Raw genomic sequence first — 26,026 nt, forward strand, 5'->3', positions numbered from 1 at the left:
ATTTAAATTATAGATACTAATTTCTTTTAGAATGAAAGTATGTTTTTTTATACTAATTTAAATATGATTATATTACAAATAATAACTTTAAATTTTGATATTTATTTAAATGGAAAATGGTATAATTATGTAAATACTAAAAAAATTGTTCCAAATTAATAATAGGGGATGTAGTATTATAGTCCGGGTCAAATTTGTTTTTTATCAAAAATATATTCAATTTACGAACATATAAAATGTATTTTATATATTATTTTGTGTTGTTAATAATCTAAATTAAAAATAAAATGTTAGCATTTTCTAATGTACCAATTAATACAGCTTAACCCGCTGGTGTTTGTTCAAAAAATAAATACCTGCTAGTATTATATACTTATGTTATAGGCAATATATATATTACCATTATGAATAAAATATTGATTATTGAAGTCTTGAAGATATGACTAATTTTTAGTTAAACGTATTTAGATACTTGTTTGAATTAATAGAGTTTAATTTAGCATTTATGACTCACAAATCAATTAATGAGACAAATGGATTATGATAATTTGTTTACCTTTTGACCCCATCACCTATGAAACAAATGTGGTTAAAGATCCGATCCATTTAAATAAACATGCGGATCTTAGTACCCTATTGAGTTTTGTTATGACTTTTTGGAAATACAGTTATACCCTATCTAATTTCAATTAAGTGTCTCCAATACAACTAATTGAATGGCAATTTGAGTAATTAGTTTAGAAATTTTGGACATTTTCTTATTTGTACTTCTCACACATGGATCAAAGACCAATCCAAAGTTACAACCCCCTTTCGAGATGTCAAATACATCAATCCAAAGCAAACCTTTTATGACAACAACAAGAACAGTGTATCCAATCGCCAAATAAAGATGAAAGGGAACATGTTTTTTATTCTTAAAAAAAAAAAAAAAAAAATCAAAGATAGTTGAAGAACATCCCCACTAAGCAACGATTTCACCATAGTAGCAATACCTGAAAAAGCCAGTCCTGGATTCAGTAAGCATATATCATCTACAGAAATTATAAAGGGAATAAGAGATCACAGAGAGGTAAATTTACCTTTATTGACATAGAGTTTATGATTTCGGTCAAGAAAGCAGACAACCAATGTTCTTCATCTTCAATCCCAAATGATCATCTGCTTCTTAACCTAAATCCAGCTCTGATAGCTTCAGCACCGTGTACCATCAATGCCCAAACTCTTCTTATTATGTAGTCTTCAGGTCCAAACTCTGACCACCAAAACAGCTGACGAGTCCCATTGCCAGCTGTTAAACATATTACTCAGCCTCTTTCTTGCGTTTTCCTTTTGCATAACTCATTATTCATTACTTCCTCAAACTAAACAAGCCACACTCATCAACAGTAGACCACATCTTCTGTTTCTCAGAAGGCTTCAACAGTACCATCAGTAGTCTTCCCCCAACCAAACTAATTGCTTCTTTTTTTTTTTTTTTTTTTTTTGTCTTTTTCTTTGGTCAAACCAAATAAGTAATACTAATACACATATGGCATCTACACCCATGGGCAGATACACCTCCCATAAACTACAGCCTACCCGTGGAGACTGAGCCATTCAATCATAGATATAAGAAAGGCTCAGATGGAATTATGTACCTAGAGAGTTACCTTAGGATCCGGCTTCGAACAAACAGCACACAAAAATTCTAGACAAAACGTTTCTTCATATTCGCTGTCATTGATGCAACGACCACATTGATAACACCTCTGTATGCAAAGAGAACAAGCACGACATTCCTCAGAGTCTTCCTTTTTCCCTTTACAATCTTCTGCTGGACAATCATACACAAGCCTAGAATTCTGACACTTTGGGCACATCTCAATATCTAGCGCCCGGTCATCATCACAGGACACACATGAGTCTCCTCTATGGTAAAAACGCGGCTTCTGAATCTTCTGTTCGACATTATTGTCAATGTTCAACAATTCAAACAATTCATCATAGTGATCTTTGGTAACTCCAAAGAGGCCACCGATTTCTAAATGCTTCAGTTGAAGCTTTCCCACAGACTTCAGATCCCTTAAGATGCTCAAAATACCATCAATAGTGATCCTTGTGCATCCAGGCACACCAAGCTGCCAAGCACAAAACAATAATGGGTTAAAATAAGATTTCACAGATCAATTCAACCACCAATCACTTCTATGAAAACCTTACAGTATTACTTATTTAGTAGCCCAAAAAAACATCTAGAGTAACTGAAGAAAAGAAGCTCACCTTGACTACTTGCGGGTTAAGCTCCAACACCCGCTTAAGACAATCATTAGTAATTCTACAGCAATCTAGAAGCCTCAAACACTGCATAGTACCCTGAGCCCTCTCAGTTAAATGCAGCAGAGACTCTTCAGTGATCTTCTCATTCAACGGTTGACAAATGTGGATATGTTTCCACAGTAACGAATCATCACACACAGTTGTATGCAGAGACTTGCAAACCATACTGACTGAAAGAAGATCCTTCACTCCCAAGTGATAAAGACAAAAACCAAACGCTGCATGAACGCTCGCATACTCGTCGTCTCCATCAGTGCAGCGATCACTGCTTCCTACAACAACTTCACTACTCCTCGAACCCTCAACGCTCAATACCTCATCCACACTACTCGCAGATATAAAGGCACCATGGCAAGATCCATCACCATCAAATGCACCTCCAAACACATTGTTGTCCACACTACTAGTCTCGGGGAATTTACATGCGGAGAACAGAGACCCATCAAAGGCCTCACCAAACCCGTGCAAAGACTCCGATCTATAACTGTCCCCAGTACTACTCTGAAACTGCATTGCATTGTTCCAAATGAAACTCAATCCAGCAAAGAGCTGCTGATGGTTTCCATCACCAATCCAAATGTCATCTCTCCTTCTCCCATACTGGTTATTAAATCCAAATCCTCAAGCCAACCAGTAATGGCGGTGAAAGTGTTGTTGATATCCATACCAAAGGGATCAGATGGCAAAACATCAAGTATGTCAACAGAAGAAGAAGAAGAATCTCCTCTTCCGTAATCAAAGCAATCACCTTTATCGAAACTGGAACACCAATTCCCATTGGCTATCTTCATAGGTTCCTCGGATAAATGGGAAGAAAAGGGTCTACGTGAAAAATTCAAAGCCATTTCTATGAATCTCTATATACACTTTTTTTAAAAACCTAACCAAACCAAAAAAAAATAAAAAATCCCTCTTTTATGTACAAAATCCCTGAAGAAACCCCCCTAAGAAGATAGATCAGATCCGGAAGAAGAAAAAAAAAACTAAAAGTTACTTCTTTTATTTACTTTTTTGGAGAATTTGTAGAAGAAGAAGACGGATCTAAAAAAAAGGAAACTCTTTTGATTTCAGATGGCAATTAAAAAAATACTAGGCACCAGAAATTTTCAGAGCTTCCTTGGGGAACCCTAAAAAAAAAAAACCTAGAAAGAAAAGAAAACGAAACTGAAACGTATTAACAACTAAATTTGAAGGTAACAAAAGAATGAATTGAATTTTTCTTTTTCCTTTTTTTTTTTTTTCTGTTATGAAACTCGATCAAAAAAAAAAAAACTAGGGTTTTCGAAACCTAATCCTAAACATTAACAAGATGAAACAGAAAAAGATACGATTTTTTTTATAAAAAAAAACCCAATTAGAGAGAATCAATTGAAACCCCTTTTTTGTTTTTCGCTCACAGACGATCAAAAACCAAACCGAACCCTCGCCCGAGAAAATAAAATAAAAACAAGATCTCCTTTTTTATTGGGGGAAAATCTTTTAACACTTAAAAACGAATCGGAGGAATCAAACAATTCGTCGATCAGTTGGGATTGAAAGAGAGATAGAGATAGAGAGAGAGAGAGAGAGAGAGAGAGGAAGGTTGGTGTGGTGATATTCGTCGACCGAGTCAAGAGAGAAAATGATGGAAAGGTTGAGAAAAAATTGTGCGAGAAAATCTCAACTTTTTTTCTTTTTTGGAGGTCGAGAGAGATTTTACGAGGGAGAGAGAAATAAAAAGAAATAAAAAAAAACTTGGGAGGCAAAATAAATTATTGAATTAAAAAAAATAAGGGAACGAACGAGATAAGATTAGGGTAACGGTGAAATCGTCAAAGTGTCTTGAGATTACAGACACGTGTTTATTTTTTCAAAGACAAAAATTGGATTTTCTGAATTTTAATTTTATTTTCACAAGTGTTATCTCGAAATTTCAATTTTTTTATTTTATTTATGAAAATAATTGTTTGAATATAAATATGTCTGGATACTATTAATTAGGAAAAACACTCTTCAATTATTGTGAAAATCTCATTTCCATTATTAGTAAGATTGTTATTTTTTAGTACTATTTTTAATTTGTTGATTTTGTATTATTTACAATTTATTTTGTTTATTTTAACCTGATTCTCTGTTTTTTTTCCTTTTTTTTTCTGTTGGATATGATATTAATGAATTAGACTGAATATCAGATTTTGGTTTTATCTTTATATATAGAAAAATCATTATTCAAAAAAAAAATGAATAATGAGATAGAGTATGGTCACAATGTAAACAAAATCAATGGTTGTTATTTTTAGATTGATTAATTACTACGTATTGCTATGAGTTTGAGTCATTTTTTGTTTGTTAAAGTTGAGACCTTTATTTTTTTATTTAGGGTTCTTTATAATAATATTCATAGAAAATGGAACAAATTATGTAGCTTTTTAAACCACGTAGATTCACAATAAAGAGAAAATTAAATAGATATAAATAACAAAAAAAACCATGTCGATAGGTTATCTTAAATACGATCCAATAAACCAACCTATGAAGGCTAGTTAAAGTGTGGCACTTCAGTGACGAATTATAAACCACAAATTGTAGTATATTTGTTAATTAATCTTGACGACGACGACGACAACAACAACACGTAAAGTTTGATATATACATATGTCTCCTTTTTAGCAAAGGAATGTTTCGTAGAAGAAGATAAACTTGGAACATAGTACAAAGATGAACTTCCAAGATTCTTCTCTTCTTTGTGACATTTTCTAGAATGGAAATAAAAATAATTGATCGAAGAACACAACAGAAACGATTATTTTGGGTCCACAACTCTCACTAGTTTATAGGATTAATTACAGAAAAAATGCTTTTTTCTGTAATTCTTATCGAAGTAGATCATTTTCTCCGGACTCTCGGAAGTAGGCCTTTTACAAGGAGAGTCGAATACATATTTACTCTCCACGTCTCAGACTTACATTTTTCATTTTTTAAATAATTAATTCAATCTTCTATGGTTGAGAAAACGATGATGACGTTACCTTTTACACGTCTCACAATTAAATTAGTTGGTCGCCGATCCAGAAATCGCATCGCCTCTCTCAAGAAATCATGAGGGTTAGCCGCCGTTGAAGACATCTTCGCTTATCTCAATTTTGTGGTTCCTCATTAATCATCTCCTACCTTAAATGAAATCGACAGTGTCGTAATAGCTTCACCTCCGACTATGTGGTAAATCTGAGAAATCTCCCCCCTCAGCAGTGATTCCGTCATTCTAAGTCAGTCATCTTCTTCCTTCATTTCACCGATTCCGTTTTGACATATCTTTGTATATCAGATTCATTTGTAACTCAATGTCATTTTCTAGGTTTTTTTCCGCGCGATGAATGTTTTCACCAGTACCTGCGATGATATGAATTCAGAAGGTTCACGTAAGTCCTCTAAGATTACAGTTTTTGTAATAAGTATGTTTCGGCTTTGTTGAATACTGTCTTCTAGGGTATACTGTAATATGTATCTTTCGCTTCCTATCGCTACTGTCTCCTAGGGTATAGTGTAAGAAGTATGTTTGGGTTCCCTCGAAGAATGTCTCATAGGGTATAGTGTAAGAAGTATGTTTGGGTTTAGGGGAATACTGTCTCCTAGGGTATAGTGTAAGAAGTATGTTTGGGTTTAGGGGAATACTGTCTTCTAGGGTATAATGTAAGAAGTATGTTTGGGTTTACTCGAAGACTACCTTCTAGGGTATAGTGTAAGAAGTATGTTTGGGTTTACTCGAAGACTGCCTTCTAGGGTATAGTGCTAACCATCAGGAAGTCAAGGATGACAATCATTTCGAGGGATATTTTTGAGTTCTATGAAATACTGGCTTCTACGGTTTTGAACTACTTTAAGAAGTTCGTACGGGTTCCTTGCAGTACTGCCTTTTAGGGTCTACTGTTAGTATTATGTACCCCTCCTGTTTAACCTGTCATGCTTTCTGTCAACAACGTTAATATGAAGCTCATATCAGGAACTGAACGGAAGTGCAAAGATTTGCAAAGTCTGTTTTACGGTTTTACTGTCTTATAAGGTGTATTGAGAATACAATGTTATAATAAACCGTATGTTGTGATCTTTGACATTTCCTGTACAACTGTTTATAATGCAGGCTACCTTCCTCACAAGCTTTTCGAAGTTGATTGCTATCCTAGTCATGCCGTTCAGATCAACTCCTACTCCAAACCTCGATACTTGATAGATGTCTTGCGTGTCTTACAAGGGCTGCCTGAGTTGGATTTGTTATTAGCCTCGCCTCTTGGTTCGTTGTTTTCTCTACCAGTTCGTCAAAGTTCGTTGTCTGGACAATTAGTTCACCAGATGTTATGTAGACAACTATGTACTGAAAAGAAGGACGAGCTTTGGTTTGCTTTGGGGGGGAAGGCTTTGAGATTCTCTCTAACTGAATTTGCGGATGTCACTGGTCTTTCCTGTTCCCTTTCACTCCCCTCGTCTGAGATAGCTGCCGCTACTACACATGATGAAGGAGAAGCTCCTTACTGGTATAAACTAATAGGTCCAACTCTTGGTTCAATCACTTTGAAGGACATTGTTCTTTTGTTGAAGGCTGAACCACATATGGCAGTTTGGCGTAAGTTTAGACTTGCTCTCATTGTTATTGTAGAGGGGATTCTGTTGTGCAGGACCCACCCTGTCAAACCATCTCTTGAAGTCGTAGAGATGGTAAAGAATGTTGATTTATTTCTGCATTACCCTTGGGGCTGCCATTCTTCAACAGGCTCATGAGAATGGTCACAATTGGTTGTTATATTGAAGACAAAGACAATCTTATTAAAAAGCTGAGGCAATCATCCATAGCTGTCCATGGATTCCCCCTTGCGATCCAACTGTTTGCTTTTAAACATATTCCTCTCCTGTTGCAGTATATTCCACATGCATAAAATCTTTCAACTTTTACCGACCAAATTGTTAGTCGTCTTCCTAAGTACAAGTCCTTCCATACATCGACCATACTGGCTCTTGAAAATGACACACGTGTAAGTGTATCTTCGTTAATCTTTGAATGAAATTTTTGTGTAATTAAAGAGTTGGTGAACTGAAAAACTTATTAATCCTTCGCCTGTAGGTTCAAATATTGACTCCAGAGGCAGCATCCGACCCAGTCTTCTGTTGTTCTCAGGAAGCAAATGCAGGGGAGAGGCAGTTGAATCAAATTATCTTGACAGGTTACACCTTCAGCAAGCACATGTGGTCTGCTGGTGATGATTCTTTGTCATCCTTGAATGGAAGTTCTATAAAGCGGAAGAACCTGCATCGTACAAACTATGAAACTCACTCATCAGAGTCCGATGAAAGACCTGCAAAGCCTAGAAAACGAAGGAATAACATGTTTATTAACACCGCAGAGGATGTTAATAAAATTGTTTCCCAAAAACTCCAAGACTTCAAAGAATCCTTATTAGGTGAATACCCTGGTTTCTCGTCCAGCGGTCACGCAGCAATTCATCAACAGGTCAACGCAACATATTCTCAGCATGCTCTTTATCACAACAACTCCCAGGTACTACATCACTAATCACCTTATCTTTACAGTTACTCATTCTGCAGTCTCTATTCAATTTTCTGATACATTTTACCATATTGTTTCTTCATGCTTTAAATAGAGTCCTTAACTTATTTCCATTCATCATATACAACCAACGTATGACCTTCCCATTTTGGATAGTGCCAATGCTCTACCAGAACACACCCCTACAGTGTTATGGGTACGGAGCAAAATAACGAAACAGGTTATCTCTCACGCCATATAAGTTACATATCTTCACTTTGTATTATTCACAACGGCTCAATCGTTTTGAAGTTGGTATTCATCTCTGTAGCACATCACTTTCATTGCTGAAGGCACAACGACCTTTACCAATGTACCCTCCTCTATCAATCATTCTCGTCCCACCGTTTCTGCGCACCCCCCTTCACCACCAGAGGTTGGTCATGATCATCATTTTCTAAGAAAAAAATTAGACTTCGAGGTTCATAGATGTACTTTCGATGCCTTAATATATTTTTTTTCCTTTAGGCATCCGAAGAAGAAAGTTGCCCACCGATCAGTCCAATCTCCTGTCCATGTCTACAAAAACCATAGCTGGCTAACATCAACAAAGGCTCGCATATGTCATGCGATTGATCTCCCCTGCCAACACCGTCACCTTCAAGAGAGGCCCTGGCGCTTCGCATACAAAACTTCAACTGGACCAACTTGCATTGTGAATCAGCTTTACTCAAACGACTATCCAGCTCAGCTTGACTAACTTCATCTCCTTACCAGACCCTTGTCTAACTCCTCTATTTCCTGGTTCCATTCGACGCTATCACGAATATGTTGAAAGCGTAAAAAGGAATTGACACTGCATAGTTATCCCTATGTCTTGCAATTCTTTTTTCTTATAAACCAACAAAACTAAATTATTTTAACGCATTATTGTAACGCTATAAACAACTTTATGCCACACCATTACGTATTGTGTTCTACGCATCATTTACAGCTTTAATCAATGCATCATCTTACAAACAGAGTACTCTAATCCTTCCTGATTTACAGTAACAAAATGTCATTCAATGTCACCTAAAATCCACATTACAAAATTAATTTTTGTACCCACCAACTATAACATTGCTTCTCTATAAGACCTCATCTATGGACAACCTCATCTATACTTCACTTCTACATTCATGGAAAGTCTAGATATAAATATTGCCCTAGATATTGCTTCCCGTGTGGGTCGTGATTGTTTCACTGATCTTCGCGGTATGCAGGCGACCTCCAAGTTCTACTGGAAACTTGCTCTTCGTAAGAGGGTCCTGCGGCATGTTTCACTTCAACTGCTCTTATCCAATGCTTCCCTAATCAACACGCAATCCCCTTTCCATCCTTTTTTTAATGCTTGCTTAGAATCTGGTAACAAAACGGCTTTTTACCTTGAAAGCCTCAAACTTGCAACGAAGGAAGGGCAAGCAGAATTAGTGCTGGAGATGTTACTTGCAATCCCAAATCTACAACCGCCTGGTACCTTCGCAACCAGTTTGTTACAACTCTTTTTAGGGTTTTATCATGAAGCACTTGAGACGATTGATAGATTAGTGACCGAGCTTGGGTCTTTTGAAGCTGCAGATGCTGTTGGAAGCTCTGTTTTCCGTCACATTATGCAAATTGGTCCTGTCAAGGTTCGGTCTCACACAGATACTTGGAAATATCCAGACCTTCCACGTTGCCGAACATGTAACCTTAGTAATCGTTGTCGAAAGTGTTTTTTTTATTGGTTCACTGTTATGTACCTCCTTTTATGCTAAGACGACTTTCGCTTTTTATCTTAATATACGGTTATGTAAGCGTTTTCCCTATGTTGTATTCCCACTGAAGCATTTGACAAACACTCACATGCTTTTTTCCTATCTTCTCCACTTCTTCTTTCAGTAACTTCGCTTAACTACTCTAACACAATTTTACAGTACTATGCTAATATTGACTATTTGACCACAAATACTTAATTCGAAATTTACTCTCATCTCATCTGCCTTACTTAATGCACATGTTAGCTTTACAAATTACACTCCTATCATCTTACACCTATCATAACTCTAACATCTTATCATCGCCTAACAAAGATCGAGCAAAATCGACACTACTGTTTCAACAACAAAAGTTAATTTCACATTTACTCGACTTTCAACTGCCTCACTTATTGCTGTAGCTTAAAAACTCACATCCGTAGTAGCAAATCACCCCCTATAAAAGTAATACCTCTGCTGACCTTCTTCAAGAACTCACACCATATCTTTAAATTGCATAACTCATGGTTTACATTCCACAAGTCCTCCTTCTTGACATAGTTAGGCGAGTGGGAAACAATGGTTTCCGACATCTAGCGCCATTTATTTCTGGAGGTAACACTTGGAAGAGCCTTGCTTTCGACGATATTGTCTTAGTGGATGTTGATATTGACAAATACATCTTCGTCAGCCAACTGTGTACTGAAGGTTCTCTCTATAGACCTTTCTTACTAAGATGCCTGGACGCTGGAAATCTCACCGCGCTTTACGTAGAAGGATTACACCTGTTAGCTCAAGTAGGTCCATCCCAACGTGGAATCGATCTTCTTTGTGAATCTGCTCCAAATATTGTCTACGCACGTTTTGCTCTTGGCACATTCCTCATTTGTTGTGGGTCATTTGACCAAGGCATGGAAGTTTTCAACAGTTTTTTTAGAATCATTCCAACAATCGAGGAGGCAATTGGGATTGCAGAAGTGGTTATCACAACGGTAACAGAGTTGGGAACACCAACACAAGGTCTATCTGAGAATAGTCTCCGCTTCGGTGGGCTCCCTCACTGTTTTTTGAACAACTTCGCAGTGGTCCATCTCTGTCCCAAATGTTTTGCATTCTTGTATGCTACACGCATTCAGGATTTGTGTTAACACCTGATAACACATCGTCTACCGTACTATGTATTAACTGTAGTATGTCTGTCGTAGCAATTTCATCTTTTATGTGTAATTATTGCTTATCTTCTATGTATAATTACTGCATTTCATGTATGTGTACTTAGTGCTTATCATCCACCCTGCTATTTCTTCTATGTATAATTACTGCATTTCCTGTATGTGTATTTTGTATAACTAGTGATTTTCATCTCAAATTTCAAATATCTTAACCAAAGCTTATTTTATTTCAAATATAGGTTTTACAGAGACGAAGATAAATAACAACATTTATAACGACAACACATCTAATATACGCAGCCACATCGCCATAACACCTAACTCAAAATAAACCTCCTTTCTCGCCGTCAACAGGGTAAGTACGACCTGGAAACCATCGAGAAGCCCACATTTCTATCCATGACTCCGTACATAGCGTCCGCTTCCATCCAAAATGCTCCAAAAAGTTCGAGAAAAAGGTAATCCATCAGACTACAACTGCTTTGGTTACCAAAACACATTCATCCACCTTGCAACATTACAATAACCTTCTCAGCATAATTCCAATTCCCAGCACATAGAAAGACCGGGCCATATAATAATCCATTATCAACTGACATTTCCAATAAACAGGGCAAAACAGATCTAACATTATAATATTAAAGGAATGGTATCTTCGTAACCAGACTAACCTTACTCCACCACAGTGCTGCAGGTGGCCCTATTATGCCCTGCTATATGGCAAATTAAACACTTATGTGGTACACCCTTCCGCCTTTTAGTACCTTGCAAGCATAAACCAGAAGCGAATATGTAAGCTCACATACTGTCATCTTCAACTACTTTTATTATATGAAAACACGTATCAACCATTACCACATGCTCTCCAGTAGAAGGTATCCTCCTTTTCCTTCTCCGACCTGGCCCTGGCGGGTTTGTAGGTGGCGCGAACTGTGTTTCTTCGACAGCTGCTGGTACTACGGTGTCACACTTGTTTGGTACCGGAAATATATACTCTGCATACGATCTGCCAAAAACATCGACATTGTAAATATTTCCCACAAATGATGGGATATAGATACCATTAGTCCTAGCAGCAGCTAAAGCATGGCAGCAGGGAATGAGTAACTTCTGAAACTGCAAACACGAACAGCTCTTCTGCTCAAGGTCAACATAGTATGTGTTTCCCTCACTTGTACTCACTTGGTAACTCCAAACAGAGACTCCTTTAACAGCCAAACCAGCAGAATCTTTGTGGTAGCGAAGCATTAAGTTGTTCACATTTGGACATATTGGATCAGCTTTAGCAGCCAACCTTTTCGCCTTCGCACGCCGGACACAAAACCAGTTCATCCGCTTCGCGCGGATAGTCTTCACCATACTGACTATAGGAAGTTCAACAATCTTGGCCATTGCAGCATTTAGAGCTTCCGCGACGTTGCTACTCATAATATTGTACCGTTTAGCCTGGCAATATGCTTGCATCCAATGCTCTAGAGGTATCGCATCCAAGTAGGCTTGACATTTGGAGCTTCTGATCCCGACTTCTGCATACCACTTTGTAAAATCACCCACATTGAAAACCCGTGCAGCTTTACCAACCAAGTTAGAAAGTCCTTTGCCCGAGAAATGCATGATATTCCGCTCTATGTGCACTGCACATGCTCCATGGAAAGCAAGAGGGTAAACTTCATCAATTGCAGCATAAATGGATTTGTGTCTGTCAGACACTATAACCAAATCTTCCTTATCAGGAACTATAAGACTCAATTGCCTGAAAAACCAAGTCCAAGCACATATATTTTCAGAGTCAACAATCCCAAATGCTATAGGAAACACTTGAAAATTAGCATCCTGCATACTCGCAGCCAACAATACACCTTTAAACTTAGCTTTTATCGTTGTTCCGTCAACGAGTACTACCTTCCTCATATGTTGAATACCTGCAATGCTTGCACCCAAAGCAGAGAAAAGGTATTTGAACTGCTTCGTGCCTTCTGTGGCCAGTTTGTACTTTAGTTTGTAACTAGTCCCAGGGTTACCTTCCTTCAGCAGGTACATATAGACAGACAGCAGTTGGTAACTACCTTTGTCACTCCCTCGCGTTTTCCTGACCGCCCTTCTTTTGCATACCACGCCTTCATGTAAGTCACAAAAACTTTCATCTCGTCCAGGACGATGTCTGGGACATCAATTGCTCTAGGTCCCCTAAGCCCGTTTGCATACTTCCTCTCTAACATACTTGCTATAACTTTAGCTGATGCTAATTTTGCATATTTTGCCCTCGCAGCTATTGTGCAGGTGTGTGTTAAAGTTGCAGTCCGGACTTCAAAGTTCTTCGAATTTGGGGAGACAACATGGCCAAATACTCTCCATCTACAGGTTGGATCAACACATTTGAAGACTAACCTTTCTGGATCGGACCTCGTCTGTCTGAACTAAAACAACCTCTTAATTGCATATAGCGATAACGTGTTTTGCATGTCTGCTTTGTCTTTGAACACACGCCCAATGAATACAAAATCTTCCTCTACAGAAAAAGCAGCACACCCATCTGTGTTAGTCAACTCAATACCATCATCAAACACAAGTTCTGCATCATTGGTTGTCAATGTTCCTTGCTCGTTGCAATCTTCATAAAATTTCTCTAGAGTAGACGGCATTGTCAGTGAATTTGTAAGATATGACAGGACCTCATCACCAACATCTGCTTCTCTCGGTTGCCTACAGTCAGTCAACCAATCGCTCTTTATAAACGAAGACTCTGGCCTCGCAGGACTTGACGGTCCTCCTACCTCTACAACTGGAACACGACAATCACCCGCATTGGGATGGGATAAAAGGGAAGGACAAGATTCTTCCCTAACTGGTACAAGTAAATCATCACAATCATCACGAAGATCATAGTTAGCCCACCTCTGGTAATCATCCTCATAATATTCTCCTGCATCCAAACTTTCATCTTCATCACTGTATGAGCCCCCAGTGTCAACATCGAAGACACCATCGGTATCGAGTACATCGTCTTGACTTAATGAATCAAAAGTTGTACCTCGCTCGTCCGCTAAAACTAGCAGCCTTTTCTTCACTGCAACAATCTGAGAGCGTACCATTTCATCAGTTAAGTCATGAGGACCCATATGAGCATCGACATCTTCATCTGCTATCGCTTTACCTCGCTCTTTGGCCAACTCTTCTTGCCTCTTTTCTACCGCTTCGATCTCCGCCATCAAGATTTCATCAAATACAACATCATTGTTGGAGATATCATCCCCATTTACATCCGATACAACTTCCCCACAACCTTTCACCATTTCTGCTTCTAACTTCTCCGAAAATTCCATCTGTCCCAAAACGCTTGCATCCTCCAAACTGCAAACTGTATCTTCGAGTGCTAAACCTATGTCGTCCACGTCTTCCAACTCTTTCGACAGCGAAGGTGTCGCTGCATCTGCAAGGCTGATGATACCGGTACAATTGGTATCTGGCCACTGTTCGGGACTGGTAAATGGTACGGGGTCGTGTACTAAATTGACAACTTCAGTCCTGAAGGTAGGACCAACACCAACGCTATACGAACTCATTCCGCTCCCACTAGAAGATCCATCACCAAGAACGACGCTCGTCCCTTTTTCATTTTCCCCATCAAACAATTGATGCCTACTTGAAACAACGGGGTTACCTTCTCCCTGACCCATTGAAGTCGTTCCAATCGTATACATCCTTCGGTTCCCAACTTCATCAACTTTATGACCTCCTGCTTCAAGATCCCTACCATCCTCAGCTACAAGACACAGCTTCCTCATACTTTGTCGTGAGTTATCAAACGACATATTATCAAGAGAGAAGAGTAAATTAAGATGCACTGCAGCTCTCCTGACATTAAGGAAGTTCCTTATACCCATTGTTGAAGTAATAATAACAGGAGGTCTCCGGCTAACAGAAAACATTGACAGTTGACATGGAAGCCAGTAGCTCAGCTTTGGTTTCAGGTTCAAACCATTTAGTTCGAAGTTAGTTGTAACATTGGCGATTAGTTCCTCATAAGTGTCTTTCAAACTTAGAGACGTTCTCCGACCATAACATTCCTTTGCGAGAACAAAATCCCAGTTTCCTCTATCAGAACACTCCCAACTACCTGCAATCACGAAGACTGCAACCTCATCTCCCTGAAACAAAACAAAAACATGACAAACATGAAGTTTAACTTACATTGTTCAAGAAGTTTTCAAACAACCATCATTTAAGAAACCAACAATATTGACATATGAAAACGAAGAAATCAACAATAACAACCAACAAATCAGAACTTATACTAACTTCTCTACAACGTGGTTCGTCTAAACTACTGAAATTTTGATATAGCCATACTCGGACTCCGAGAACTAATTAGTTCTCCACATACTAAAGCTCAAACATCTAGAATCAGAACTTATACTAACTTCTCTACAACGTGGTTCGTCTAAACTACTGAAATTTTGATATAGCCAAACTCGGACTCCACAACTAATTAGTTCTCCACATACTAAAGCTCAAACATCTAGAATTATGTAACCTACTACAACCTCTTGTATAACCAATTTTCAAAGGAGAGGTTAAAGTCCTTACCCCATCATTCATATCAACCACCGCTTTTCCACGGCGCCTCTTTCAAACACACCCAGATTTGGTCGTTTCTGTCGCCTAAATTTTCAACCTTCAGTTATCAGATCGAAAATACAATAACAGACTATAACAGATCTTATATCTACACCGACCTATAATAATTGTTATATATCCTTCGAACTATGGAGGTTTTACCTAATCTACGATTAATCCTAACACATCGCAATTTCTCAACCACATAAAAACCTAGCTACAGTAAGTGATGTCGTATCGCCCCTAAATCTCTTTAATTCAATCGACAACACTCCCGCTCATAACAGAAGGATAAAATCGTAATTGCAAGTGGCCGAGAAAGGCCTAAAAACGAGAGTCCGGGTAATCATACATTTTCTCTAAGTTCTGGGCCAACAAAGGCTCACTTTTTTTGTAATAATCCTTAGTTTATATGTAGAATACAACAATACAAGTGTTTAAGAAATACAGTTGTATTGGGCCCAAAATTATGGCCCGTAAGGTCTTCGGACGAAGAGAAGTGGCCCGTTAGGTGTGGATAAAGTAAAAAAAAAAGAAAAGAAGTGAGAGTTCATCACTGAAGTGTAGTAGTCGTCGTCGTCTTTCTCACATTTCTCCAGAAACTTGAAACCCTAAAAATCGCAAATTCGAAAATGGAAACACGAAATCGAACCATACATCTCACAGAGGAGATTTGGGAAGAGATTATAGCGAGGTTACCATTGAGGATCATCGCTAGATTGAAATCGGTAAGCAAAACATGGAAATCAACAATCGAGTCAGTCTATTTCCGTCGTCTCTTTGCGTCTCTGCACCAAAAAACCTCAACCTCGTGGTCGCTTATTTGGTACGGAGATAAATATCTCATAGATTTCCATGGATGCGAGACATGGGGTCTTTCAAAGTCTCTACCTTTTTTCATCCCACCGCCTCTTAATGTAACAGAGGCTTCTTCCCATGGATTGGTTATGGTTTCAGAGTATGGTCTTGACTGCTACTTTGTGGGAAATCCAGTTTTACGAAAGTGGATCAAAATCCCTCCAGCTCCAGGTAGGTCTTCTCCGTTTGGTTTGGTTACTCGGGTGGACAAAGATGGCTTCGTTTTGGGCTTCAAAGTGGTTATGTTAGCTAAAGTGCAGCCGACTAATAACTATGTCTCGAGTACTTTGGATGTGTCTCTGTATTCCTCCGAGACTGGGATTTGGACTTCCAAGACTATTCATTGCCCTTATCAGATCACCAACTTTGGTTCTTTGACATTGGACGGTACTATTTACTTTAACCATCTTAGTGAGCCTGGAGTTCTCGTAGCTTATGATTTCTATTCTGAATCCTCCTCCGATCAGTTTCGGGTTATACCTCTCCCGGATCATCCCAATCACGGCTTCGATCACGACTTCAAAGGTGCTTTGACTACTTCCCAAGGGTTTGTCATGTATATCAGAACACGACCTCTATCCTCGTCTACTGTTTTCAAGGCTTGGAGGTTGAATAATGATTCATCTTGGCAACTTGTGTGGAAGATCTGCCTCCGGCTACTTATAGGTGATTATGTACCCATGGCAATGCATCCATTTGATAGTGACACTGTCTATCTATGGAGTCGGGATAATCGTCATGTGGTATCATGTAACTTGCGCACACAGAAGAACGTAATCCTCGGAGATGGTGATCATCAAGATTGTGTCTTGAACCAGTCTGTATGTGAGGAGTGTATGGATGAGATATGCGGCTTTAAAGTTTCTGGCAGGTTTTTACAGTTGGTGCTCCCACGGTGGATGGAATCGGTGCCCTGTCCTCCCCAAGTTGAAGTGATGGATACAGATTCAGTAGTGGCTCACGTTACTGCAATGCTAGAGATAAAACAGTCGCAGCTAAATCATTGGAATGAATGATTTCAATTTGGTTTTCTGGTTTTCTTTCTTTATCTCTACTCTCTAGGACTATGTAATGGAAAGTATTTTGGGACTTCGCAAACTATTTCATATCATTCAATTTTTGCTTCTTTGGTTTTTCAGTCTAGTGGACGAGTTCTCATCTTTTGTTAAGTTGTTAAACAAGAGTCACACTTCTTCAGTTGGATGTTTTATCCCAGCCGCTTGGATTTACTTTAGAAAACATAAAACCTTAAAGAATAAATTGCAGCATTATCTGTCGTTGGATGTGATTCAACAAATTAAAGAACACCTGTTGGAACATGAATCAAAGGTAGAAGAGCTTAATCGTTATTTCAACGTGGATGATGAATCTTGGAAAGAACAGAGGGGGGGGGGATTGTAGAAGAAGGGAACTGTGAGAAGAAGACATCCTCATCCATGTTTAAACTAGGAAGAGATCACTGGTTAGTGGCACTTAGCCGTCTAGATACACAAAAACGACGTCGTACGTGTGTGCATAGAAATGTAATGTAAGTGCCCGCTTCAAAAATTCGTAATCAATAAAAAACACAAGTAATATATTAAAAAAATTAAAAAGTGTGATCGATGAAATCTAAACCGCTGGATCAAAACATCGAATTATAAAACTGGATCACGAGGATAATAATAAGAAGAAAAAAAAAAAGGAAAAAGAACCAAAAATTAAAAAAAAAAAAAAAAAAAAGCAGAAAATTCATCTTCTTTGATAGAAAAAAATAAAAATTCATACTTCCAAAAGGAAAGGGGAAAAAACGAAAAAAAAAAAAAAAAAATTCTCAAGTCAACAAACAACAAACGAAGGTTTGAAGAACTTTGAATGTTGTTATCATCATCATCATCATCATCATCATCATCGTTGTAAAATCGTATCTGGGTATTTTCTCCTGTTGACCTTTCTCTAATTATATCATCTGGTGCGATTTTGTTTTAGCTAAATTTTTTTTATCGAAGCCCTTCGTCGTAGTCTCCTCTTGTCTGTAAAATCAATCTAATTGGTTCGTTGGGGAATGTGAAAGCTTTTGTCTTTGTTTTTGTTTTCTGATTGTTCTCTTCTTTTGGATTGTTTTTTCAGAACTCGAATCGCATATAAAGTTCGATTTTTTTTCGTTAGATTGTATACAAAAGGGCGTGATTAAGGAAGAATAAGGGGAAAGTTTTGGGATTTTTTATCTCGATCTCAGGTTTGTTGATTTGATTCTGTTTCTAAATTTTGTCAGGTTTGATCTAAAATTTGTGGCTTTTTGTTTCGAATTTGATGGATTTGGTTTCTTCTTCTATCTAGGTGTTTAGTTTGGTGATGTGGTTAGAGAAATCTGAATTCTGGTGTTGAAGAATAAAAGAACACATTGGTGTGTTTTTTTTGGGTTTTGAATTATGTGGAAACAGATTCTAAGTAAGCTTCCTACTAAAAAGTCTTCCAAGCACGAACATCGTGGACGTGAACACGGTGGCCATGGCCATTCTTCTTCTTCATCTCATGCTTCAGGTGCCTCTACTTCCAAAACCAGTGATAATGGTACAGGGAAGTCACATGCTAAGAATGCTCCACCGGGTGGCAAATCCACTACTTCTGACTCGGGTTTTAAAGATGGGAATCTAAAGAACAGTGTGAACAACAACAACAACAGCAACAGCAACAGCAACAGTAATGGGGTTTTCACTCCTTATGAAGCATTGCCGAGTTTTAAAGATGTTCCAAACACGGAAAAGCAAACTCTGTTCATAAAAAAGTTAAATTTGTGCCGTGTAGTGTTTGATTTCACGGATCCTACAAAGAACATCAAGGAAAAAGAGATTAAGAGGCAGACATTGCTGGAGCTTGTGGACTACGTGAATGCTCCGAATGGAAAGTTTAGTGAAGTTGGTATCCAAGAAGTCGTTCGAATGGTCTCTGCTAACATATTTAGAACGCTTAATCCTCAACCACGGGAAAATAAAGTTATTGATGCCTTAGATCTAGAGGAGGAAGAACCTTCCATGGATCTTGCCTGGCCTCACTTGCAGCTTGTGTATGAGCTTTTCTTGAGGTTTGTTGCTTCGCCTGAAACTGACACCAAGTTGGCTAAGACATATATTGACCAATCTTTTGTCTTGCGGTTACTGGATTTATTTGATTCCGAGGATCCTAGAGAAAGAGATTGTCTGAAAACCATTCTCCATCGTATCTATGGTAAATTTATGGTACATCGGCCTTTCATCAGGAAATCCATAAACAACATCTTCTATCGGTTTGTTTTCGAGACAGAGAAACATAATGGAATTGCTGAGTTTCTAGAGATCTTGGGAAGTATCATCAACGGATTTGCTCTTCCCTTGAAAGAAGAGCACAAAGTGTTTCTTGTTCGAGTTTTGATACCTCTCCACAAACCGAAATGCTTGCAAATGTATCATCAGCAACTGTCTTATTGTATCACACAGTTTGTGGAAAAGGATTGCAAACTTGCTGATACGGTTATAAGAGGATTGTTGAAATACTGGCCTGTGACAAATAGTTCTAAAGAAGTCATGTTTCTGAATGAGTTGGAGGAAGTACTCGAAGCAACTCAGCCACCAGAATTCCAACGGTGCATGGTACCACTGTTTCGCCAAATAGCTCGATGTTTGAACAGTCTGCATTTTCAGGTACCTATCGTTCTCCAATCTTTCTGAAATTATAGAACCTTATACAGTTGTTTCTAAACTGGCGAGTGTCCCATTTACTTTGACATTTCCTACAAAAGGCTCTGTTGCTGTCAGTGCTTTGGTTTGACATTCGCTAGGTCATATCGTTTTGACATACTTTAACTGTAACAGTCTTTGGCCTGTGTATATTGTTACCAGCTTATTGGAAATCGTTATAGCCTATAATACTGTTATATCAATAGATTAAATGGAAGAGTTGGGTTTGCAGTAATGAAATTATAATTGTATAGGACGGCTGTATTCAGCTCTGGGTGATACTTGAAGCAGTTTCTGAGCTAAAATTGAATGTTAAGACTATTGTTTTAAGTCAAAAGTTACAAAAATGGTAAAAAGTATTTTGCGTTTAAAGGCATCTGTTTTGGCTAAACAGTGACTGCACATGTCCCTCGGAAAAGAGGTTGTACATGTCATATAAGTCTAGTTGGTTCAGGATCTAGTGCATTGTGACTAAAGCTTCAATCTTTGTTTCAGTGTATTACATACATCTGTCTGATATTTGCAGGTTGCCGAGAGAGCTTTATTTTTATGGAACAACAATCACATTGAGAATTTGATAATGCAGAACCGTAAAGTTATTCTTCCAATTATATTCCCTGCCTTGGAGAGAAACGCGCAGAAACATTGGAACCAAGCTGTTCATAGCTTGACAGTAAACGTGCGAAAGATATTTCATGACCAGGACCCTGAGTTGTTCAAAGAATGCCTTGCTAAGTTCAAGGAAGATGAAACAAAAGCAGCCGAAACCGAAGCAAAACGGGAAGCCACTTGGAAACGTTTGGAAGAACTTGGGGTACAAAAAGCTTCATAAAGTTAGAGAGCTGTAGACAAGAAATCTTCTGTATCTTCTATTTGAATTGGCATGTTCTTCGGATACATACTTCAGAAGAGAAAAGTTTCATATTTGGTCTCTTCCTTTGAAGGAAAAGGAAACTCAAGATGTAAGATTTGTTCCCGTTTTGATTTCCATTATTTTTATTTCTTGTTTCCTCTAAAATCTTCATCCTGCTTGTTAATGGGGTTTTTTCTTTTTCTTTTGCAACATTGTATGATCCATTGTTCCACTTTGTTGAGACTTCTGTCTGATTCATTCCATCTTCTGCTTTGATACCTGCAAAATTGCAGCTTAAGGGGTTGCCACTTGCCACGCTAAAGAATCAGTTTGTTGGTTGTGTTGTATTAAATTTTCTTCTATTTTGGATTTTTTCAGTTGTATAGTTTCTTTCAAAATCAGAATAAAAAAATGGCAACTTTATAAAACAAAAGGAACATTTTGTTAATTATCCACTAAAATTGCTTTTAAAGACCAAATTTTGGGGTTTGTGGATTTGGTTACGAACTCCACAACTAAAGGATTTGAATCTTTAATGTTGTTGATACATTTTTGCCATTTTGGTAATGAGTTATGACTTACTAAAAAGCACTGTCGAGACGTTGTTCCTTTCCTTGTTTGTGCGGTTAGTGAAAAAAATTTCTCTGGTCTTAGGGTCTTCTCTCAGTCACCATCCTCTCTTTCTCTCTCTTCTACTCAGTCTAATCTTTATCCATTCTCTCTCTTCTCTCTAATCTATATGCCAACGAAGCAATAGCTATGAAAAGCTAAACTCTTTCTTCTTCTTCTTCTTATTCTGTCTTTGTAGTTCGGTTGTTTAGATTACTTGGGTCAAACCCAAGTTTGCTTTTTTTTTTTCTTTCTTTCTTTCTTTATATGATTCTTCAAGTCTAGATCTTTGCTTTTCTGGGTCCAGAAACGACGATTCATGATATAAAGTTACAACCTTTATTTGCTTCTGGGTCATGGTTTTGTCTGCTTTTCGTCTTTTTTGCTTTGTCTGGATGATTCATAATCTCTGAGATCTAGTAATAAGCTCAAGATTATTATTATGTTCACAAGAGTTGTTCTTATGCGTGGTGAGATGATCTTAGGAGTAGTTCAGCATCTTTCTTCAATTCGGATTTTGAGTTTCTGAGATCTAATTTTATTTTTGCTTTTGGAGAGCTAAAGAATCCGATCTGAGGAGGAAGTTGACTAAATAGATCGAAGATGTTTAAGCAGATACTTGGGAAGCTTCCAAAGAAACCTTCTGCTAAGTTTTGGGATAATGGTGAATCCCAAACTGCAGATAACAACAACAATCAAGGAGGAGGTGATGAAGCTTTGAGTCAGAGATCATCATCAAACGGAGATAACACTGATTGTGTTTCTTTTGATGTGTTGCCAAGGTTGAGAGATGTTTCAATCTCTGAGAAGCAAGAACTGTTTCTTAAGAAGCTTAGACTTTGCTGTGTAGTGTTTGATTTCGCCGTGGAGCCTCAACAGAACCTCAAGGAGAAAGAGATCAAAAGGCAAACACTTCTTGAAGTTGTGGATTATGTTATCTCTTCAGGGAATGGCAAGTTTACTGAATCAGTTATTCAAGAAGGTACAAAGATGATTTCGGCCAATCTCTTTAGTAATCCTCATCGGCAGTGGAAGAACAAAACTCCAGAAGCATTGGATTTGGAAGAAGAAGAAGGATCTCTGAATCCTTCTTGGCCTCACTTGCAGATTGTTTATGAGTTCCTTCTAAGAATCGTTGCATCTCCCAACACAGACCCCAAGATATCCAAGAAATACATAGATCATACATTCGTTCTCAAGCTATTGGATTTGTTTGATTCTGAAGATCCGAGGGAGAGAGAGTATCTGAAAACTATACTTCACCGGATCTACGGGAGGTTTATGGTTCATCGACCGTTCATTAGGAAAACTATGAACAACATCTTGTATGATTTTATATTCGAGACTGGGAAGCACTCAGGAATCGCCGAGTTTCTTGAAGTTTTAGGATCTATCATCAACGGATTTGCTTTACCGCTCAAGGAAGAACACAAGCTCTTCCTCACTCGTGTCTTAATTCCTCTACACAAACTGAAATGCTTACCAAATTACCATCAACAGCTTTCTTACTGCGTTATACAGTTTGTTGAGAAAGATTGTAAGCTCGCGGATACAGTTATTAGAGGGATGTTGAAGTACTGGCCTGTTACTAATAGCTCTAAAGAAATCATGTTCTTGAATGAATTGGAGGAGATATTAGAAGCAACTCAATTAACAGAGTTTGAACGGTGTATGATTCCGCTCTCTCGCCAAATTGCTCAGTGCTTAAGCAGTTCTCACTTTCAGGTAAAATTAAAAGTTTATTAGGTACACTTACCTGATTTGTTAGATTCTTTTGAATTGTTCATGAAAAATCAACTGTTTGTGTGTTTAGGTAGCGGAACGGGCTTTATACTTATGGAACAATGATCATGTCACTAATTTGGTGAGACAAAACAGCAGAATCATTTTACCGATAGTGTTTCCTGCTTTGGAGAAAAACGGTAGCAGCCATTGGAATCAGGCTGTGAAGAACTTGACCGAGAATGTTCTCAAGGTTTTGTCCGATACAAATCCAGACTTATTCGAAGAATGTTTGTGCAAGTTCCAAGAAGATCAGCAAAAAGCAGAAGATACTAAGAAGAAGAATGGAGAAACCTGGAGACAGCTAGAGGAGATTGTTGCTTCAAAAGGACACACATCAATGGCGAAGTAAGAGTTTTTTTCTGCACTTTTAAGCGATGCTGCAGCCTGCAACAATCGGTTTATTGTTTTGTTTTGTTTTCTTTACACCTTAAAGGTATATACATTTACTTTGCTTTTGCTTGCTTCAAAGTCTCTTGTTTCGTCTTCAAGACTAGTTTAATTCAGTTAAACAGTGTGAGGTTTTAGCCAAGTGTTGTTGTCCTCTTTCAGTTCTTGATTTATCTTGTATACTTCGGTCATGTAAACAAACATCTTGTTATGAAAAAAACGAATTTTCTATTCGCTGAAGTCACTTAGTCACTCCAATATTAATATTGATCCCAATATGGAACAAAAGTTTTGTCCTATAGTGTGTAGAGGATCTATTGGCATTTACCTGCAAGAATCTTTAGATTTCTCTGTTAAATGTTCTGTTACAACAGGCTTCTTCTTCTAACAAAGAAACAGAAGCAAATCTTTCTGCGATGACTCTTGGTCGGTTTATCTCCAGGAGGTTTCACCAGAACTCCTCGATGATAGTCGATGTAGTCTCCCGAGATATCATCAAACCATCTTCTCCAACTCCAAACCACTTAAAGAAGTTTAAACTCTCTCTTCTAGAACAGCTCGGTCCAACGATCTTCGGCCCAATGGTTTTCTTCTATTCAGGTAACAACAACAGAATCAAACCAACAGAGCAATTACAGAAGCTCAAGAAGTCGTTGTCTGAGACTTTAACTCATTTCTACCCTCTTGCTGGACGGCTCAAAGGCAACGTAAGCATCGATTGTAACAACTCTGGCGCTGATTTCCTCGAAGCAGAAGTCAATTCACCGCTTTCGAGTCTCCTGCAAGAGCCTTCATCAGACAACTTGCAACAGCTGATTCCAACATCAGTTGATTCCATAGAGACAAGAACCAAACTGCTTCTTGCTCAAGCGAGTTTCTTTGAATGTGGAAGCATGGCTATAGGAGTTTGTATCTCACATAAGTTCGCTGACGCGACTTCTATCGGTTTGTTCATGAAGACTTGGGCTGCAATCTCGTCTCGAGGGTCGATCAAAACCGTTGGATCTCCCGTATTCGACACGGTTAAGATCTTCCCACCTGGAAACTTCTCTGAGACTTCCCCTGCACCTGTGATTGAGCCAGAGATCATGATGAATCAGACTCTTTCGAAGAGATTCGTATTCGATTCTTCGAGTATTCAATCTTTGCAAGCGAAAGCTTCAAGCTTTGAAGTGAAACAACCCACAAGAGTCGAAGCTGTGTCAGCTCTTATATGGAAAACTGCAATGAAAGCTACAAGAACAGTTTCAGGAACATCGAAACCATCGATTCTGGCAAACTCAGCTAGTCTACGCTCTCGCGTCTCGCCACCATTCACAGAGAACTCAGTTGGGAATCTCGTGAGCTACTTTGCAGCAAAAGCAGAGGAAGGAGTAAACCAGACAAAGCTTCAAACTTTGGTTTCGAAATTACGAAATGCGAAACAGAGGTTTCGAGAAAACCATGTACCGAAGCTTGTAGGAAACCCAAATGCAACAGAGATCATTTGTAGCTACCAGAGAGAAGCAGGAGATATGATTGCAAGTGGAGATTTCGATTTCTACATCTTCTCTAGTGCTTGTAGATTCGGTTTGTACGAAACCGATTTCGGTTGGGGAAAACCGGTTTGGGTTGGGATACCTTCGGTAAGACAGAAGAACATCGTGACGCTTCTTGATACGAAAGAAGCTGGTGGGATTGAAGCTTGGGTGAATCTGAATGAACAAGAGATGAAGCTTTTCGAACAAGATAGAGAATTGCTCCATTTCGTTTCTCTGAATCCTAGTGTGATCCAACCTTTTCTCCATGTTCTCTGATTATAAACCGGTTTATTAAGCTAAACCGGATATATGTTTGTTGAAATTGGTTGGTTCAATTTTGACTAGCCGTTGGGGGAGGCCACTGAAAAGGATGAAATTCAAGTAACGGGCAAAAAATCTGGTGATGTAATTATAAAAATAGTCAAGGAGATGAAAATATTATAAAAAAGAAAATAAAATATTCATCTCACATAAAAAAATCACTTTATGATATAATACTAAATTCAGAAGTCATTATATTCTGTTAGAAAATATATATACATGACCAAGAGATCTTGTCATATATTTTCATAAAGACAATTTTTAGTATTTTATATAATTGATTAATTTAGCACTAACTTGGAGCACACAGGCTTCTTAACTTAATACTAAAAGGCAAATATTAGTGTTTATTACTAACTAATATTTTTGTAAAAAAAGAGAGAAATACAAGAATTCCAAAAAAACACTGAATAATTAAGCAGGTTCTCTAAAAGTATTTATTATTTTATAACTTCTATAATTTGAATAATTTACAACTAAAAATAAAATTTTAACTTTGGAGTACACTCTCATAATTAATATTGAAAGGCAAATATTAGTATTTATTATTAGCTAATTTTGTTTTAATGGAAAAAATGAATTCACAATCCACAGAAA

At 38.0% G+C, this 26,026-nt stretch overlaps 5 protein-coding genes and 2 pseudogenes across 9 annotated transcripts; 5 read left to right on the forward strand and 2 right to left on the reverse strand.

The window, feature by feature from the left end:
* Positions 1 to 732: 732 nt before the first annotated feature.
* Positions 733 to 3,902, reverse strand: LOC104779804 (F-box protein SKIP14-like; annotated as a pseudogene). The gene is made up of 3 exons (XR_015596551.1): positions 2,263 to 3,902; positions 1,083 to 2,120; positions 733 to 995 (listed from the first exon to the last, which is right to left on the reverse strand). The product of XR_015596551.1 is annotated as an F-box protein SKIP14-like (transcript).
* Positions 3,903 to 4,703: 801 nt separating this feature from the next.
* Positions 4,704 to 8,792, forward strand: LOC147945351 (uncharacterized). Its single transcript, XM_087509051.1, has 6 exons — positions 4,704 to 5,564; positions 5,654 to 5,717; positions 6,437 to 7,322; positions 7,412 to 8,075; positions 8,166 to 8,270; positions 8,363 to 8,792. The coding sequence occupies exons 2-3, from the start codon at positions 5,669 to 5,671 to the stop codon at positions 7,069 to 7,071; spliced, it is 684 nt and encodes a 227-aa protein (XP_087365177.1). The 5' UTR covers positions 4,704 to 5,564; positions 5,654 to 5,668; the 3' UTR covers positions 7,072 to 7,322; positions 7,412 to 8,075; positions 8,166 to 8,270; positions 8,363 to 8,792.
* A 2,664-nt stretch (positions 8,793 to 11,456) lies between these two features.
* Positions 11,457 to 15,003, reverse strand: LOC147945352 (uncharacterized; annotated as a pseudogene).
* Positions 15,004 to 15,951: 948 nt separating this feature from the next.
* On the forward strand, positions 15,952 to 17,456 carry LOC104783522 (F-box protein At3g26010-like). Its single transcript, XM_019244531.2, has one exon. It carries the CDS (start codon positions 16,034 to 16,036, stop codon positions 17,273 to 17,275), a length of 1,242 nt encoding a protein of 413 aa, XP_019100076.2. The 5' UTR covers positions 15,952 to 16,033; the 3' UTR covers positions 17,276 to 17,456.
* A 471-nt stretch (positions 17,457 to 17,927) lies between these two features.
* Positions 17,928 to 21,070, forward strand: LOC104779806 (serine/threonine protein phosphatase 2A 59 kDa regulatory subunit B' eta isoform). Of its 3 annotated transcripts, none has more exons than XM_010504188.3 (4): positions 17,928 to 18,170; positions 18,369 to 18,477; positions 18,579 to 19,918; positions 20,481 to 21,070. In XM_010504188.3, exons 3-4 carry the CDS (start codon positions 18,671 to 18,673, stop codon positions 20,784 to 20,786), a joined length of 1,554 nt encoding a protein of 517 aa, XP_010502490.2. In that variant the 5' UTR covers positions 17,928 to 18,170; positions 18,369 to 18,477; positions 18,579 to 18,670; the 3' UTR covers positions 20,787 to 21,070. The 3 variants fall into 3 exon arrangements, with proteins under 3 accessions (XP_010502490.2, XP_087366008.1, XP_087366007.1); XM_087509882.1 differs by having other exon boundaries at positions 17,931 to 18,170; positions 18,408 to 18,477; XM_087509881.1 differs by having other exon boundaries at positions 18,031 to 18,210.
* Positions 21,071 to 21,261: 191 nt separating this feature from the next.
* Positions 21,262 to 23,819, forward strand: LOC104779807 (serine/threonine protein phosphatase 2A 55 kDa regulatory subunit B' delta isoform). 2 transcript variants are annotated; one of them, XM_087509884.1, is made up of 3 exons: positions 21,362 to 21,886; positions 21,981 to 23,141; positions 23,230 to 23,819. In XM_087509884.1, the coding sequence occupies exons 2-3, from the start codon at positions 22,020 to 22,022 to the stop codon at positions 23,548 to 23,550; spliced, it is 1,443 nt and encodes a 480-aa protein (XP_087366010.1). In that variant the 5' UTR covers positions 21,362 to 21,886; positions 21,981 to 22,019; the 3' UTR covers positions 23,551 to 23,819. The 2 variants fall into 2 exon arrangements, with proteins under 2 accessions (XP_087366009.1, XP_087366010.1); XM_087509883.1 differs by having other exon boundaries at positions 21,262 to 23,141.
* Positions 23,820 to 23,978: 159 nt separating this feature from the next.
* On the forward strand, positions 23,979 to 25,587 carry LOC104783524 (stemmadenine O-acetyltransferase-like). The gene has a single exon (XM_087509885.1). The coding sequence runs from the start codon at positions 24,005 to 24,007 to the stop codon at positions 25,382 to 25,384; it is 1,380 nt and encodes a 459-aa protein (XP_087366011.1). The 5' UTR covers positions 23,979 to 24,004; the 3' UTR covers positions 25,385 to 25,587.
* The last annotated feature ends 439 nt before the right edge of the window (positions 25,588 to 26,026 follow it).

This window comes from Camelina sativa, chromosome 4, assembly GCF_030686135.1.
Source record: "Camelina sativa cultivar CO46 ecotype springtype chromosome 4, ASM3068613v1".
Taxonomy (NCBI): Eukaryota; Viridiplantae; Streptophyta; class Magnoliopsida; order Brassicales; family Brassicaceae; genus Camelina; species Camelina sativa.